Source organism: Pleurodeles waltl, chromosome 9, assembly GCF_031143425.1.
Source record: "Pleurodeles waltl isolate 20211129_DDA chromosome 9, aPleWal1.hap1.20221129, whole genome shotgun sequence".
NCBI classification, from domain to species: domain Eukaryota; kingdom Metazoa; phylum Chordata; class Amphibia; order Caudata; family Salamandridae; genus Pleurodeles; species Pleurodeles waltl.
In genome coordinates, this window is record NC_090448.1 from 121785980 (window position 1) to 121801765 (window position 15786).

General features: G+C 41.6%; 1 protein-coding gene across 4 annotated transcripts in view; it reads right to left on the reverse strand.

The window, feature by feature from the left end:
- LOC138259001 (inter-alpha-trypsin inhibitor heavy chain H4-like) overlaps positions 1 to 15786 on the reverse strand; it is a 536359-nt gene that overhangs the window by 285088 nt on the left and 235485 nt on the right. For all 4 annotated transcript variants that reach the window (XM_069206377.1, XM_069206375.1, XM_069206376.1 and 1 more), the window contains exon 13: positions 9182 to 9336. In XM_069206377.1, coding sequence (XP_069062478.1) covers positions 9182 to 9336 — 155 coding nt within the window. The remainder of the gene's footprint in view (positions 1 to 9181; positions 9337 to 15786) is intronic.

The following is a 15786-nucleotide window of genomic DNA, read 5'->3' on the forward strand; positions in this document are numbered from 1 at the left end:
CACTCTGCTGCTTGCGGAACTCTGCTGAGCACAGCAGAGTTTTTTCATCATCTCTGCCCAGGTCTAGTGTTGTGCTCTTTCATATGAAAGAGGTAGTAGGGTTGCAGTGGATTTTAATATGAAATTAAATACATCAAAAAAGTGAGCATTTTGTTGCACAAATATATCAGCATCAGTTTAATATAAAGCAGAGTGAAAATGCATTGAGGCTTGGATGTAGTACAAAAAGGCAGGAAGATGTATTTTTCCTGTTGTGATCTTTAGAGTGGAAAGAATTAAGATGTTGCCTCACATTTCCTCTTTCTGCTCATCACTGTTATTTAGAAAAACAGATCATAAGCTTGGAAAGGCAGTTCTTGTTTTCATTGCAGTGTTTAAACTGCAGTTGCAAATATGCACCGTGACCTGCCTTGCACTTTAGTCGCTGGCTCTGCAGAATGCTTTGTGATATCATAACTTGACTGTAATAACTTATTACAATTGACCAGCTATTCAATTTAATTATCATAGGTGACTACAAATTTCACAAGCCATCTATAATAAGGAAATTAGAGACAGGATTTTATACAGTGAGTGCAGGCTCCCATGTATTATATAATTATAATGGTCCAATGATATAGGTGTTGTACTCTAATCTAAAACGTTATTATATTATCTATAATATAATGTGTCCCATCTGGAATGCCCTCAGACCACTTAACTTCATTCCAATGCAATTGTAATTCCCCATTTCCAACTATTTCATTAACTCTGACTTGCTGCAACCCAGTAAACCTTATTGTGATATTCCAAATAATATGCAGATTAATAACTATCAAGAGTAAGAAATTGGGTTGTTGGTTGGCCAGGATGTGAACCCTGGTCAAGCAGTAACCACAGTCAGGGTGAGGCACAGGTCAACCCTATATTAGCCTGTGCTCAACCGTCTGGTACCTTGGCACAGAGCATTAGCGTCAATGTGTAAAGTATTAATGCTGCACTTCAAACAGTAATAACGCGAAAACACAAGAAAAAAAAGGAGAATTGTGATGTGAGGGTGTGCTTTGGGGAAGCTTTGCATAGCAGCAGTTCCAATGTGGGCTGTGAGATTCATGCAGAGTCATTGTGCTGAGAGAATCCTCGCAGCAGAGGCGTGTGTCAGTTCTGGTTGGGACTGTGCAGCAGAGGAGATGCATTGGTTCTGCTGGATCCACAGATCTACAGGAAGAACACCTTTATGCTCAACTCCAATGGTCTAAGACTGGGCTGGTACCACTTGGCAGGGTAGGGCCCACAGATGGCAAAGTCCATGTGCCTGGGTCCGAGGTTCTTGGAACCTTGCGTACCTGAGGCTCTAGTCAAGAGGCCTGCCAACTAGCCTAAGGAAGCGCTCTGGGGTCCTGGTTTCAACAGATGCAGGTCCTTCTCACCTAGGCAAGAGGGCAGAAGGCAACACGTCAGCACAGCAGGGCATCAGTCCTTCAGAACAGGAGTCCAGCAGTTATTTTAGCCACACAGTAGAACTTCTTATTGGCAGAGTATCCTTATATGCAGACGTGTACTGAAGAATTAGTGTCTGAGGGCCTATATTTATACCTGGGCCTTCCTTTAAAGAGGGAGAAGCTTTTATAGGTTTCCCATTGAAGTCCACAGACTTCCTGCTTTCTCTGCCCTGGCTCCAGACTAACTGCAGGGTGTATACAGCCCTTTGTGTGGAGGCAGGATGCAGCCTATTCCTGTGTAAGTAAGAATGTGCCCAGCTTTGCCCTCCCATCCTGCCAGTGATGGCCCATCCAAGCACACCTACCCTATCTATTGTGTGTGGCTATCTAGAAGGAGTACACACAGTCATGTGACCCAGAACAGGCGGCAGGCACTAAATGGTTAAGGCTGGAAAACACTAACTTTCTAAAAATTGTATTTTCAAAATTGTTTAAATTCCGACTTCACCATAAAAGAGAATTTTACATTACAATTCCTAAGACAATAAACATGAACTGCTTACCTGATTACATTTGGAATTTGGAAGTTACACCTTATTAAATGTAATAAGGTAACTCCAGTTTTATCCTCTGGGAGATGTAAGCCCTGCAATAGTGAAAAATGAATTTGGGAGTTCTTTACTACCAGGACATTTAAACCTGAAAATTACACGTCCTACTTTTTAAATACATTGCATCCTGCCCTGAGGACTATTGAGGGTCTACCTTAGGGGCCACTTAAAATTATTAAGAAAGGTTTTGGCCTGGTAAAAGGTTTGTTTTGCCTAGTTCAAATGGCAATTTAAAACTGCATACACAGGATGTAATGGCAAACCTGAGTCATTATTGAAAGGGCTACCTAAGTGGGTGCCACAGTAAGTGATGCAGGCCCACTAGTAGCATTTAAAGTACAGGCCCGGGTATATGCAGTACCACAATACTAGTGACTTATGAGCAAATTAAATGTGCCATTTGGGAATAAGCCAATGTTACCATGTGGTAAGGAGTGAGGACATGCACGTTTGCTCTGGTTAGCAGTGGTAAAGAGCACAAAGTCCTAAAGTCAGCAAAAATAGGATCAACAAAAATAGGAGGGGTGAAAGCAAAAGGTGTCGGGGAAGACCACCCTAAGGCTGACAGGTCTAACAGACATCATACATCCAACAGAATTTCCAGTGGCCAAATGGGAACCATAACAGGGGGGAGCTCTGCAAGCCAGGCAAACACCTCATTCCAAAGGTGAAATGAGTGAACAGGTGTATTGACGGTATATCATATGGAGATAGGGCTTGTCCAACCCAGACAAGCCTCTGCAGTCAGGTAAGCAAGTGTTTTTGCTGCTCATTGGCTCATAAAAGGCAGGGCCGAGGTGTCCTAAAAAGAAAGGTTGAATGTTAAAGAACTGTAACATGCTGGGCTAGTCATTGTCAATAAGGCAGTTCTCAGGGCCCATCTCCACAGCTGCTTGTCTCTTCAATGACTTAGACATCTGCCTGTGGAAGAACTTTAGAGCCAGTTTAGGATCTATGAAAAGACTAGTTTTCACATCAGTAGTGATGTGGACTTTGCTGGGTAGGCGAGGGAGCTGGGAACTTGTGATTTTTGCAGCAATCTCTTAGTGGGCAGAAATTCCTGGTGTACAGCCTGCATAGCCAAGATGTAGTCAAGAAACAGCAAGGTCTTATTATCATTGAGGTAAAAATTGCCTCTCTGTCTCGTCAGTCGCACAATTGTGCCATGGTCTCTGAAGTGCAGCAGGCAGGCTGCGATCAGACATACCGGGGCACCAGGCAGGTGACAAGGGGCAATAGACCTGTGAGCATACTGCACAGAGAATATCCAGGTCAACTGATCTGGATAATGGGATCAAAGCATGCTCATTCCATAATCCTCAATCTTGTTCATGGCAGTGGATTCCAGGAGGCATAGGATGCGAATATTGCTTTTCTTGGAGCGCACCTCTAAATCTTTGTTTTTAGATATAATCACCTCAAGCACTTTTTCCATTCTGAGAAGCTGGTTGTTGCATGCAGCTCACCGTCTTGTGCATCAGATACTGTTTCTCGAGGTGGTCCAGGCGATTGTCATGTTTGACGATCCTGTCACACATGTGGTAAAGTCAATTTGTGAGCATTACGATCTTAGGCCCGTATTTATACTCCGTTTGCGCCGAATTTGCGTAGTTTTTTTCGACGCAAATTCGGCGCAAAACTAACTCCATATTTATACTTTGGCGTTAGACGCGTCTAGCGCCAAAGTTCTTGGAGTTAGCGTCATTTTTTTGCGTGAACACCTTCCTTGCGTTAATGAGATGCAAGGTAGGCGTTCCCGTCTAAAAAAATGACTCCGATGCATATGCGTCGTATTTATACTCCTGGGCGTCATTTGACGGGAGTGGGCGGGTCAAAAAAACCGGCATTTGCGCCTCTTTTTAACGCCTGGGTCAGGGCAGGCGTTAAGGGACCTGTGGGCTCAGAATGAGCCCAGAGGTGCCCTCCCCTGCCCCCAGGGACACCCCCTGCCACCCTTGCCCACCCCAGGAGGACACCCAAGGATGGAGGGACCCACCCCAGGGACATTAAGGTAAGTTCAGGTAAGTATTTTTATTTTTATTTTTTATTGGCATAGGGGGGCCTGATTTGTGCCCCCCTACATGCTGTGGAAAAAGAGATTAGAATATGGACGTGTGGTCCACCCTTGTATTCCATTTTTATTCATACTACTGCCTCTCACGAACAATAATGTGCAAACGTGGCGTACATTGTCACTAAAACTGCTGCCTTTGCATAAAAATGAACTAACTAGGACTACGTGCCAGATGGGAGCGGCGAGAGACTTGTTGATTCAGTTCCCTCTCCCCCATGTCAGGGACCCTGACCTGCGGAATGTGACCTTTTGTTCTGTACAAATGATTAACTAGACAGTTGCCTAACTTTGTAACCGCAGGCGCGTCTGTTTCTTGTTTTTGCGTCTGTATCGCATGATAACTGAGACATGAAACTGATGAGTGTTCATATGAATCTGAGAAGTGGTTCCTAAAGGTTATTCGTAATCAGGAAACATCTGCTTTATGCACGCTATGTTTTTAAGCACGAGGGAACAGCTGCGCTCTCAGAAAGGTCATGTGATGTCTGATTGATTATTAGCTTACACACACACGAGTAACTAACAAAAGGTATATAAACTCATGATACGTGTTAGAGGGCAGACTACTCCTGAACCCGCACGGTGAAGGAGCTCTCCCTTAACTCGAGTTACTGAATAAAATCTATTATTCTCCACATCTCGGATCTCGTTTTCCTTCCATAATTATTGCTAAAAGAAAGAATAAGAGAAGAGGTATTTAAATTATTTACCACATAATTGGCGCCCGAACAGGGACTCTCCCTTCTCTTCCCCGCCGGATTCGCCGGTTGTGGGTTTTCCCCTACTCAATCTCTCGACGGATATAAGGTGCACCCGGTGGGGTTTTCCCGCTGATTTCCCTCGAAGACTTGGGGGCGGACCCTGCTGGCGAACGTAAGAGGCGGAGAGAGACGCGGAGAGTCCATACCCGAGCCCTATGCCCAATGACCATGCCCAGGGGACAGAAGTCCCCTGGGCATGGCCATTGGGAAAGGGGGCATGACTCCTGTCTTTACTAAGACAGGAGTCATGTTAATGGTGCCTGGGCGTCGTAAAAAAATGGCGCAAATCGGGTTGAGGCGATTTTTTTGCCTCAACCTGAGTTGCCCCATTTTTGGACGCCCAAACGCCATTTTCCCCTACGCCGGCGCTGCCTGGTGTACGTTGTTTTTTTTCACGCACACCAGGCACCGCCGGTCGGCTAACGCCATTCAATAAATACGGCGCCCGCATGGCGCTTCAGAATGGCGTTAGTCGGCGCTAATTTTTTTGACGCTAAACTGCGTTAGCGCAGTTTAGCGTCAAAAAGTATAAATACGGGCCTTAGTGTTTATAGTAAGGAGGCTGTTCTACATGTCAGCCAGCAAAGATCTAATATGCATGTCGACAGGCAATTTGTTATGAATGATAATGGGCAAACAGTAAATGGGACATCAGCAGGCCTGGAGAGGAGCTTCCTATTAAAGGATAGCTTGGAATGGGTATGATCATGCTTCCCCATCGCAAGAGCAGGTATGGGCAGTGGGGCAACAGCCAGGGTTCTGCTGTCAGGGCGGTGGCTCGGGCTCTGGTCTGGATTCTTTGTGTTGGGGAATCACAGGCTCCCCTCAACTCAAATCACACAGACGGGCATGAGTAAGCCTTGATCAGCTCTGATCCAGCTTCACAGCAGACACTACCAATACAATGCAATAGGCAAAGGGTGTAGAAGTGCAAAGGATGAAAGCGGTTAGCAAATTGTCCAGCACAGGAGTCCCCAGGGATCGGTTGGATCTCATAGCTCCACTTGCTCAGGGGCCAGGCAGCAGATGGAACCTCACCCCCTGGGGCCTTCTGGTCTTGCAGTCCAGCAAGTCTTCCAGAAGCTGTGATTTCACCTCGCTCCTTGTCAACTCACCTCATCAGCATGTGGGGGAAGCTGCACAACTGCTTTGTCATAGGAACTGTAATCTAGGCACCACCTGCGCCCTGAAGTTCAGGGCTAGGTGGCTACACTCCTCATAGGCTGTCTGGACCAGGAATCAGGCCCACATCTGCAGCTCCAGGCCAAAATTGGCACAAGTGTAGTCCCTTTAAGTGGCCCAGCCCACTATGGAGGTTGGGCAGCAAAGGCAGCAGGCTCTTTACTCACCCTTCTTGACTCAGCAATGGGCAGGCAGTCAGTGAGCAGGCCAACCAGATCGATAACAGCACCTCACTTCCACCAGCAGGCGCAGATGCTGCAGCCAACGCCACTATCAGCATAGATTGCCGGAAATTCTTCCAGTGGCGGTCCTCATCAGCATGGAGCTCCCTTAGTGGACACGACCAGTTGAAGAGTGTCCCAAAGCATAGATGGTGGCGGATTAGAACACCCGTCTGGTGGAGCCTCACACTTGGTTGCCATTTTGCGGCCCACATCTTTGTAACCCCCCAAACAACTACTAGGCTTTGCCAACATTATCTCACAGTAACAGGTTTTACATCATAGGCTATTGTTGGAGATGAGGTTTAGCATTAGTGAGTTACATAGGTATTCTAATGATGGTAGACAACAGCTGAAGTATAAAGAGTCTGAGGGGCATATTTACAATATTTTGGCACAGGGCAGTACCACATGGCTTCCTGCTGCACTGCCCTGCATCAAAAGAAAAAGGGCAGGAATGGGCTGTTTCTATAAAATACAGCACATTGCTGCGCTCTTCTACTGTGCTGGCGCACATTTGGTTACCATGCTCCAGCGCAGGCACCCTTCCACTATGGTGCAAGAGTGTCTGGATTGTAGGAATTACTGTTTGTGTGCAGGAAGGGGCACCTTCCTCTACAAAAACAATCAATGGATGGGTTTTCTTCCTTCTATGTGTGCTATTGAATGCAGCAGACACGGAAAGAGGAAAAAACGGGGAGAAGTAAAGGTATTTCTCCTTGTTACGCCTCCCTTGAAGAGGTGTAGGCCTTTGAAGCACTACCAGGTTTACAAATCCTTGTAAATCTGGGAATACATCAAAATCAATGGGTGTTGAGTGGGAGCACCCACCGTAACCTCCATGAAATGCCTCTTTGATATAGAGTAAGGAAACGCAGCGACTTGCGCTCGGTTGTCTTACTCCATATCTACAAGGCCATGAAAAGCCATGCAAACTGGTTTTCTGCTGCCCTGTAGATATGGGCCTGCACCCTGTGCCGCTGGTGCATCAAAAAAAGTGATGCATCAGCGGCGCAAGCCACTTGTAAATATGCCCCTGAGTTTGTAATCTGAAATGTTTTGGGTGCATAAGGACTATTGTCCAGTTCGATTATGTTTGACCTTCGTATTGTCTTTTCTGCGCTTGGGACAGCATTTACATCACTTTGGTTTCTAATGTCAATGTCAGGATTTTGTTTAAAACTTTTTGTGTATGTCCTTGAGTACCGCTACATAAAGCATCTTGGAATATAGGATGTAGTGGGTCACATAGGGATACATGTTTATAGTTACAGCTGTGGCAATAACTCACTTTACAAAGTGGAAGTGTATATATGGATTTCTCATTCAAGGTTCCTAACAGGAGGGTGAGGGGACATGCAGGGAGTTTCACTCCTGTGATTGCACTCTCTGAATCATCTCTTCCCAGGAGATGCAAACCTTTGGACATGTCTACCAAGTGTACCATATGCCCTCTCTGACCACAACCTCTCCAACAGAGGTCAGAGTATCCATTTATCGCTCTGATACTGGCAGGGGTTTGATACGATCCAGAGAGGAATTTATATGTGTTTTCTTTGTGTTGCACTCATATGGAAATCTTCACGTCCCCAAGTCCACACTGTTCCCCAAGTGTTATCTACTATCTACTATCTCTAAAGCAGGGGTCTTCAAACATTATGTTGATAGCAGGGCTTTGTTTTAAGCTGTAATAACATAAGCAGCAGTAAACTGCTCTGCAATGGGCCATCACTAACATATTTTGTCCTTTATATCCAAGCTGGGGGTATGTGTCAAAAGAGAAAGGACTCCAAGTACACTTCAAGACCCCTGCCCCCACCTCCAGTTCTAATAATCACACCATGGCATAGCAAGGCCCACCTGACCAGAATAGTATGTTTGGCCTCATGCATGATTTCTTTTTAAAAACAGTATCAGATTTTAATTGCAATCTTTGAATAAATCCTGACGTATTTAAACATTGCCAGTTTAGTAGAATATGTGAAAAATTCCGAGGGGGTGATTTTTTTTTCACTAAGGGGGGGGGGGAGGGCTTGGCATTAAACAGTTTGAAGACCACTGCCCTAGAGCCAGGTCCCTGCTCCACGCTGTACTATAGGAGAAGGGTTCTTCTTTTACTGCCATGTAGAGCAAGGAAATCCTTGTTTTTTTTTTAAATTTGATTATGGAGTAAGGTTTCAATCAGAGTCTTCTGTAGTGGTCTTTGATTGTACTCCTCTGTCCACTATCCAGTATAGCAATTGGGTTAGTCTGTATTTGTCAAGTGGTTGGAGGTGGTCCACTACTGTCACTCCTTCATAACAAACTCCCAGTCGTGATGGGTGCTCTTAAAAAAACCTGGAGCGACTTGGCCAGACAAGAAGTGTGGATTGTAATTAACCGCTGCCATGGAAGGTCAATGTCATTTTTATTGTTCTTTTCCTCCAGACCTTCAGGAGGTGGACGTGTACAGAGGCCAAACTTTTGAAAAGGAGGCTTCTGTCATGCTCCTCTTCAAACCGTAATATTGCTTGTATAATTTGCACAATTTACCAAAGGTGACTTCTGTAATGTCCTTTTATGAATGTATCCAATTGGAGACCATCAAAGTGTAAAGATTGCGGAAGCAAAACAAATCCCACTGGGTAGTTAAAACCCTAAACCTTCAATACAGATACTCCCTGTTACTAATCCAGAGTTTTTCACTTTTATTTAATTTAGTTGTCGGATCTGTTGTTTATGAAAGTAATAACCCCGAACCGTCATTTAAATGTTCTTCTGTAAAGGTAAAAAATCTGCATTCTATGTACAACAAGGCATACGTAAAGCACAATACTTCTGCACAGTGTTATGTAGGTGTGATGTGTCTGCTGTTTATTTATCTCTACTTCTTCTGATATGCACATTGCCTTAAGTAAATAGGAATACATACTTTCTTCAGTAGGCTTGTTTGCCACCATAGGTTTTTCCTGATCTTCAGGTTTGGTGACCACCATTGACGTAAGGGATGTGACAAAGCTGTATTTCAGCGAAAGTTGCAAGGCTTCCTCTTCTACATTCTTCTTAACATCTCCCCTTGCTAAAATTCTAAAGTATAAAAACATTCTCACACTTTATCCAGTGAGCAAATAGACATTGAAGAAAATGGTAAATCTAAAACAAACGAGTCATTCCTTCTGTCACATTTGTCGAAGGGAATTAAAGTTGACTCATCTTATTTACAACTGAAGCTATAAACATTTTTATAACGTTCATTGACAAACATAGCTCCAACTCATCGTGAAATTCTCTGCCAGCAAAGTTGTAAAGTAAAAAATGAGTAATTTCGAAAGGTTAAAGGAAAATACAGAGACATATTCAAAGTGTTACCACTTCCTAAAAAGCATGCCTCTCTTCATCTGCTAAACTAATGAATACTATCACTTGACAATGTGTAGGTAAAAGTTTAGAACTCTCTGGTCTTTAAATCCTAAGTAATGGAAGAGCTGTAGCAGCAGTATGTTATCACCTTGGACAGTGGTAAATGGTTTTCACTGGAAATTTAAAGGAGTGGACTGTTTTGGGCTGAAAATTCAGAAGGTTTTGCTAACAGGTAACGAAAACATAATAGTGAACAACAAAACAAGTCCAAATAGTATATCACATAACATCCATAGTACAATTCAACAATTAAATGTAATAATGCAAAACAAAAACACTTTAGCATTAAAAATAAAACAACACATCACCACAACTAAATAAAACACAGAATGGGAATGACCTCAGGTGCATTTTGCAGGTTCTGTCCTACCTGCCAGGGCAGAGGGAAGTCTGGGTTAAAGCAAAAGGCTTCTCTGATATCTCTCCCTGTTGTGGGTACACCCTTTGAATGGATGGGCGTTGACCTCCAGACCCCAAGACAGCCCTAGGCAACAGGTTCATCATGGTCTTGGTGGACCATCCCACCCAATATGAAAAGGCCAGACTTTGAAATTGTAAAAATCCATATTTTGTAGTTGAAAGGACTCTTGTAGATATGCAAAGGATTGCAGACATTGGCTGCAGCAGATATTTACAGAAGGGGTTTCACTGTGAAGCACAATCTAAGCATTCAAGTGTTTCCTATTTTTATTTTTGTATTATGCAAGAGGGATTTCATGTTTGAATTGTGTAACTTGATCTCTAGTAGTGAATCTATTGTTAGGATATTTTTTAGTCTTATCTAAGATACGTTTTGGGGATAATGCAGTAATTTTATTCATGGATAAATATGAAATAGAGTTGACATTCTTTAATAAGGCACACCTTATGGACAGCCAATTAGGACAATACGTTTGGGTTTCTCCCAACCATCTTGTTCCCTGGCTGCAAAAAAATTATATATATATATAAATCCAAGTAAACAAACACCGTTCTGGTAAAATCCCGAGGCGGATTCTTGAGCGGTCTGGTACGGGTCCCAGAAACCCACATATCTCAAAAACATAAATTTCCCAAGGATAGGGAAATAAATCCGGACACCATGGCAATCCAATCTTATTTTATTGACGCGTTTCGACCATAGCATTGTTCACAATACCATCCCAATCCATACTGAACACATAAATACACCAATGTGTAAACATAGACAAGGGACCAATTTCAAAAAGAAGTTCACCAATTCACATTGTCATGGCGGCCATATTGGAGTGTAGATTTTCACAAAACATTCCTTCAAAATTTTGCACACTGTTGCTATCATTACATCGTAAAATACTACAACATTGTGCTTCTGTTACTATCTTTATTTTCAAAATTCTAGTACGATCCTCTATTTTCGTCTAAATTATTCCTAATTCAAATTTTAGAGGAATCATACTCTCACTTATTATCTACTCAACCTAACAACTCCTACAATGCGCCTAATTATTAAATTATCTCCTAAATTGAAACATGTCTTCTACTTTAGTCCCAAAGCTTCTGCTAAACTATTCAAAATTACAAACAGATAAAAGAAAAAACACTGTTAATTTATTATGCAAAATGCCTATAAATATCAGCACATAAATACCTAAATATATAAATATATAACTATAAATATAAATATATGCAGACATAAATACAAAAGAACTGACCCACAAAATCCTATAAATACCAGTGCAATAAATAAATAAACCTAATATTGATTAACTCACCACCCTGCAATGAGATAATGTTATAAACTCCTCATTCTGAAATCATATCAAAACCGGATATCTGACTTAGACTCGTCTTATTCTCTCAAATGTATAGCTAGTTCCTCACTCAGATTTAATCCTTGTGGGACAAGAGTTTCAAAATCGATAATATATTTAGACTCTAAAATTCTCAACTTTACAACTCTGTCACCCCCACGTGGGTCCCTCTTTACATGATCAATCACAAAAAATTTTAACTTTTTTTCATCTCCGTTATGCATAATATGAAAATGTCTCACCACTGAGTACTTCTGATCATTTTGCCTAATGGCTCTCATATGCTCAAGTACCCTCTTTTTTGCTCGATGAATTGTGCTGCCAACATACAATTTATCACATGGGCAAATCAGGCAGTACACACAGTAATCAGTATTGCAATTAAAAAGACCTTTGATCTTAAAATGTCTATTCCCTATCATTAGGGTACTGCAATTTTCACTATTTCCACACGCTTTACAATTCAGGCAACAAACAAATCCTGTACTACTATTACCACATCCAGAATCATTTTGTATAATCATTTTAGGACTTAAATTGTCCTGTAATGACTTGTTCTTCCTAAATGTGGTTTGTGGTGTCTCATGTACATATTGTGATAGTACAGGATCTGTATGGAGGATATGCCAACTTTTGTGCAATACGGATCGGACTTTATTAGATTGTTTGGAAAAAGTAGCAATAAATCTTATATTCTCATCTCCTATAGATTTAGTACCACGGCTATCAAACAACAGGCTTTCTCTTGTGATTGTACTCACTTTCTCTATAGCTTGAGAAACCAATTGTTCACTGTACCCTCTTTCTTTGAATCTTTTACACATACTTTTTTGTTCTTGCTCATAGTCATACGCAGTACTACATATCCGTTTCACCCGTAGAAGTACCCCATAAGGGATACTACGTATAAGGCTGCCAGGATGTGCACTTTGTGCACTAAGAAGACTATTTCCTGCTGTTTTCTTCCTAAACAACTTTGTAGTAAGTCCCTCTTCTCCCATATTGATCTTCACATCCAAAAATTCAATAAAAATATCACTGATTACTCCACTGATGACCAAATTACAGTTCTTTTCATTCAATTCAGATATAAAATTGTTTGCTGAGATCTTATCACCCTTCCAGATGACAAATACATCATCAATATACCTTCACCACAGAACCACATGTCTATCAAAATCTGGCCGATTGTTGGACACCTGTTCCTCCCACCAGCCCATGAACAAATTTGCATAGATGGGGACGAAACAGGTGCCCATCGCCGACCCTTGTAGTTGTCTATAGACACTACTATCAAACAAAAAGAAATTGTTTTTAAGACCATAATCAATCATGTCTAATATCATCTCTGTGTGTAGTAAATAAGAGATTGACCTCGCCCTCAAATTATGTCTTGTGGCGGCCAGACCCACATCATGATTAATGCACGTATAGAGGCTGGCCACATCTAATGTCATTAATAGAAAATCTTGTTCCCAATGAATACCTTCTATGATTTTATGAAAATGTGTCATATCTTTTATATATGAGGGCAACCCCTCCACAAATGTACGGATAAAAAAATCAATGTATTTACACATGTTCTCCAATAATGACCCTATGACCGACACAATAGGTCTTCCAGGAGGGTTACTTTGGTACTTATGCAGCTTGGGCAGAAGATAAGGAACCGGGATTCTAGGGTGTTCATATAAAAGAAAACAATATTCATCCCATTCCAGAAGCCTCTGTTCTCTCAAATTTAATAACATATCTCTAAAGGTGTTGTTGGATTGTCTTACCATCTCATAATTGGATCTAGCATAACAGTAGGGATCCCCCAACTGTCTTAGACCTTCTTTTATACACCAGCTCTTATCCATGATAACGACATTGCCTCCTTTATCAGACTGTCTGATTACAATGTTGTTATCCAATTTCAAATTATTAAGTGCTTGAAACTCTGCTATACTTAAATTATTTTTTGTACTGCCATCCTGTTTACCTTTCAATTGTCTCAATTGTGTAATAACATCTTTTTCAAATACTTCTATAGAATCACATTGTATTGCTGACAGAAAGCGAGATTTCATTTTAAATGGTCCAGGACATGATCTATCCACTTCCAGCCCCAGAGTCTCAAGATTAATAAAAGGATCTTCATGAGCTACTACATCTTCATCTAAACCAGCCAAAGTATGCAAGATTTCAACATCACTGATACATAAATTACTAGGTCTGAAAGTACTCTCAGGGTCACTTAATCGAGTTGTATTGCTGAACCATTTTTTAAATTTTAGTTTTCTCACAAATTTAAATAAATCTATTCTCGTCTGGGTATAGTCAAAATTGCTTGAGGGACAGAAAGAGAGACCTGAAGAGAGAAGTTTGTGCTCAATATCACTCAGCACCTTTTTAGACAAGTTTACTACATTCATGATGTTGTCTTTTTGGCTCTGGTTGTCATTCCGGTTGGCTTTTGTTCTTCTTTTCTTACTTCTCGCCTTTGCTTGTCTATTCCTCTCCCTCTTCCTCTCATTCCCCTCCCTCTTCCTCTTTGGGAGGGCTGAAATCCTCCTTGTTCCGTGCTGCCTTTGTGTAACACTTGGAATTGCTTCAAAAAATTAGATTTATTCAGTTGTTGTCCTCCTTGATTGATGGTAGACAAAGTAGTTTCAGACACATCTGATAAATTACTATCCGAAACATCACTTTCACTGGCATCACTCGACATCAAAACTTTATGACCCTCTTAAACTTCTCTTTGTAAGTTGGAATTCTCATTGTACAAATGATCAAATTTACAATGAAAAGTCAAAATTCTTCCTGAGTTGTAATCTTTAAAATCTCTTATGAATTTCCGTTGTTTCTTCGTGGTGATTTCTTCTTCTAATTTCACCAATTTAATCTCCAATTTCTCCATAAAATCTTCATATGCTTCTTTAGATGTTGTAGACAAACATTCTGCTGTTATCAATCTCATCAAGAATTCTCTCTCTATCTTTGATTGCATATTTAATCAGAATTTTCATCATATTTAGCGAGCAATTATTAGAGTTACTTGCCCACTCTTCTAACATTGTTGGATCTGGTTCATCATAGGTTTATTTGGTGAAAATTCTGAGACCCCTTGGAACTCTCTCAACATCAACATATCTTTGTAGAGATTCTGGTTTCCACCATTTAGAAAGTTCTTTCATGTGCAATCTCTCCAACTTATCACATAATACTTGTGCTTTCATACCCACATTGATTCTTCCGTTATCATTAATATTTGTATTCTCATTGCTTGCAGTGGAAAAAGAGAGTTTGTTGGACTTCTCCTTTCTCTGTACCTCCAAATCAGACGAAATGTCCTATTGATATTGTCCCAACACTTTTTTAAGTTGCTTCCCAAGGTGGGTAGAAATATAGGAGACGTGAGTCAACCTTCCGTACTTCTCACTCTCAACTGTAACAGCTTATTGAAATCACTGAAACATCCCCAGAGAAACATATTTCTTTTTTAAACTACTTGAATCAATTGTCACCTTATTTTAAATTCTCTCAATTTATCCCTGGAGAGTATATTGGTTTAGCAGAAAATCCCTGCACTGTGCTTATTTCCCAACATCAATCAAAAATATAACGCAATTCTGATCTCACTCTACAGGAGCCAGCATTGCCGTTTTACTTCTTTTGCCTAGAAGCAGTAGTGTTTATAAACCCCACACGCACCTTCAATCGGGGCTAGCGATCGCCGTAACAATCTCCTTCTCATATACGGAGCCTCCGTATTGTACTGATGTTTCCTAACCCTTGAGATTAAGGGCCAGATGTAGCAAAACTTGGTTTTGCAACTCGGAAATTGCAACTCCGAGCGACTCGCAATTTCCGAGTCGCAAAACCATATGCAGAAAGGTGTCTCAGACACCTTCTGCGAGTCGCTATGGGGTCGCAAAGACCCACCTCATTAATATTAATGAGGTGGGTCGCAAATTGCGGCCCCATAGCGACTATGGGCACTCACTGACATGGAGGCCTGCTGTAGTCAGCAGACCTCCATGTCCGTGACTGCTTGTCAATAAAGCAGTTTTTTTTTTTTTAAGTGTAACCCGTTTTCCTTAAAGGAAAACGAGCTGCACTTAAAAAAAAATCCGAAACCTTTTGTTTCGGAATTTTTTCAGGGCAGGTAGTGGTCCCTTGTAAAAAATATTTTGGGGTCCATTCACAAAGGGGAATTTGCGAGTGGGTTACCATCCACTTCAAGTGGATGGTAACTGCGACTCCATTTGCGACTGCGTACGCAGTCGCAAATGGAATTGCATACCTCTGCGAGTCGGAAATAGGAAGGGAACTCCCCTTCCTATTTGCGAGTCAGAAATGC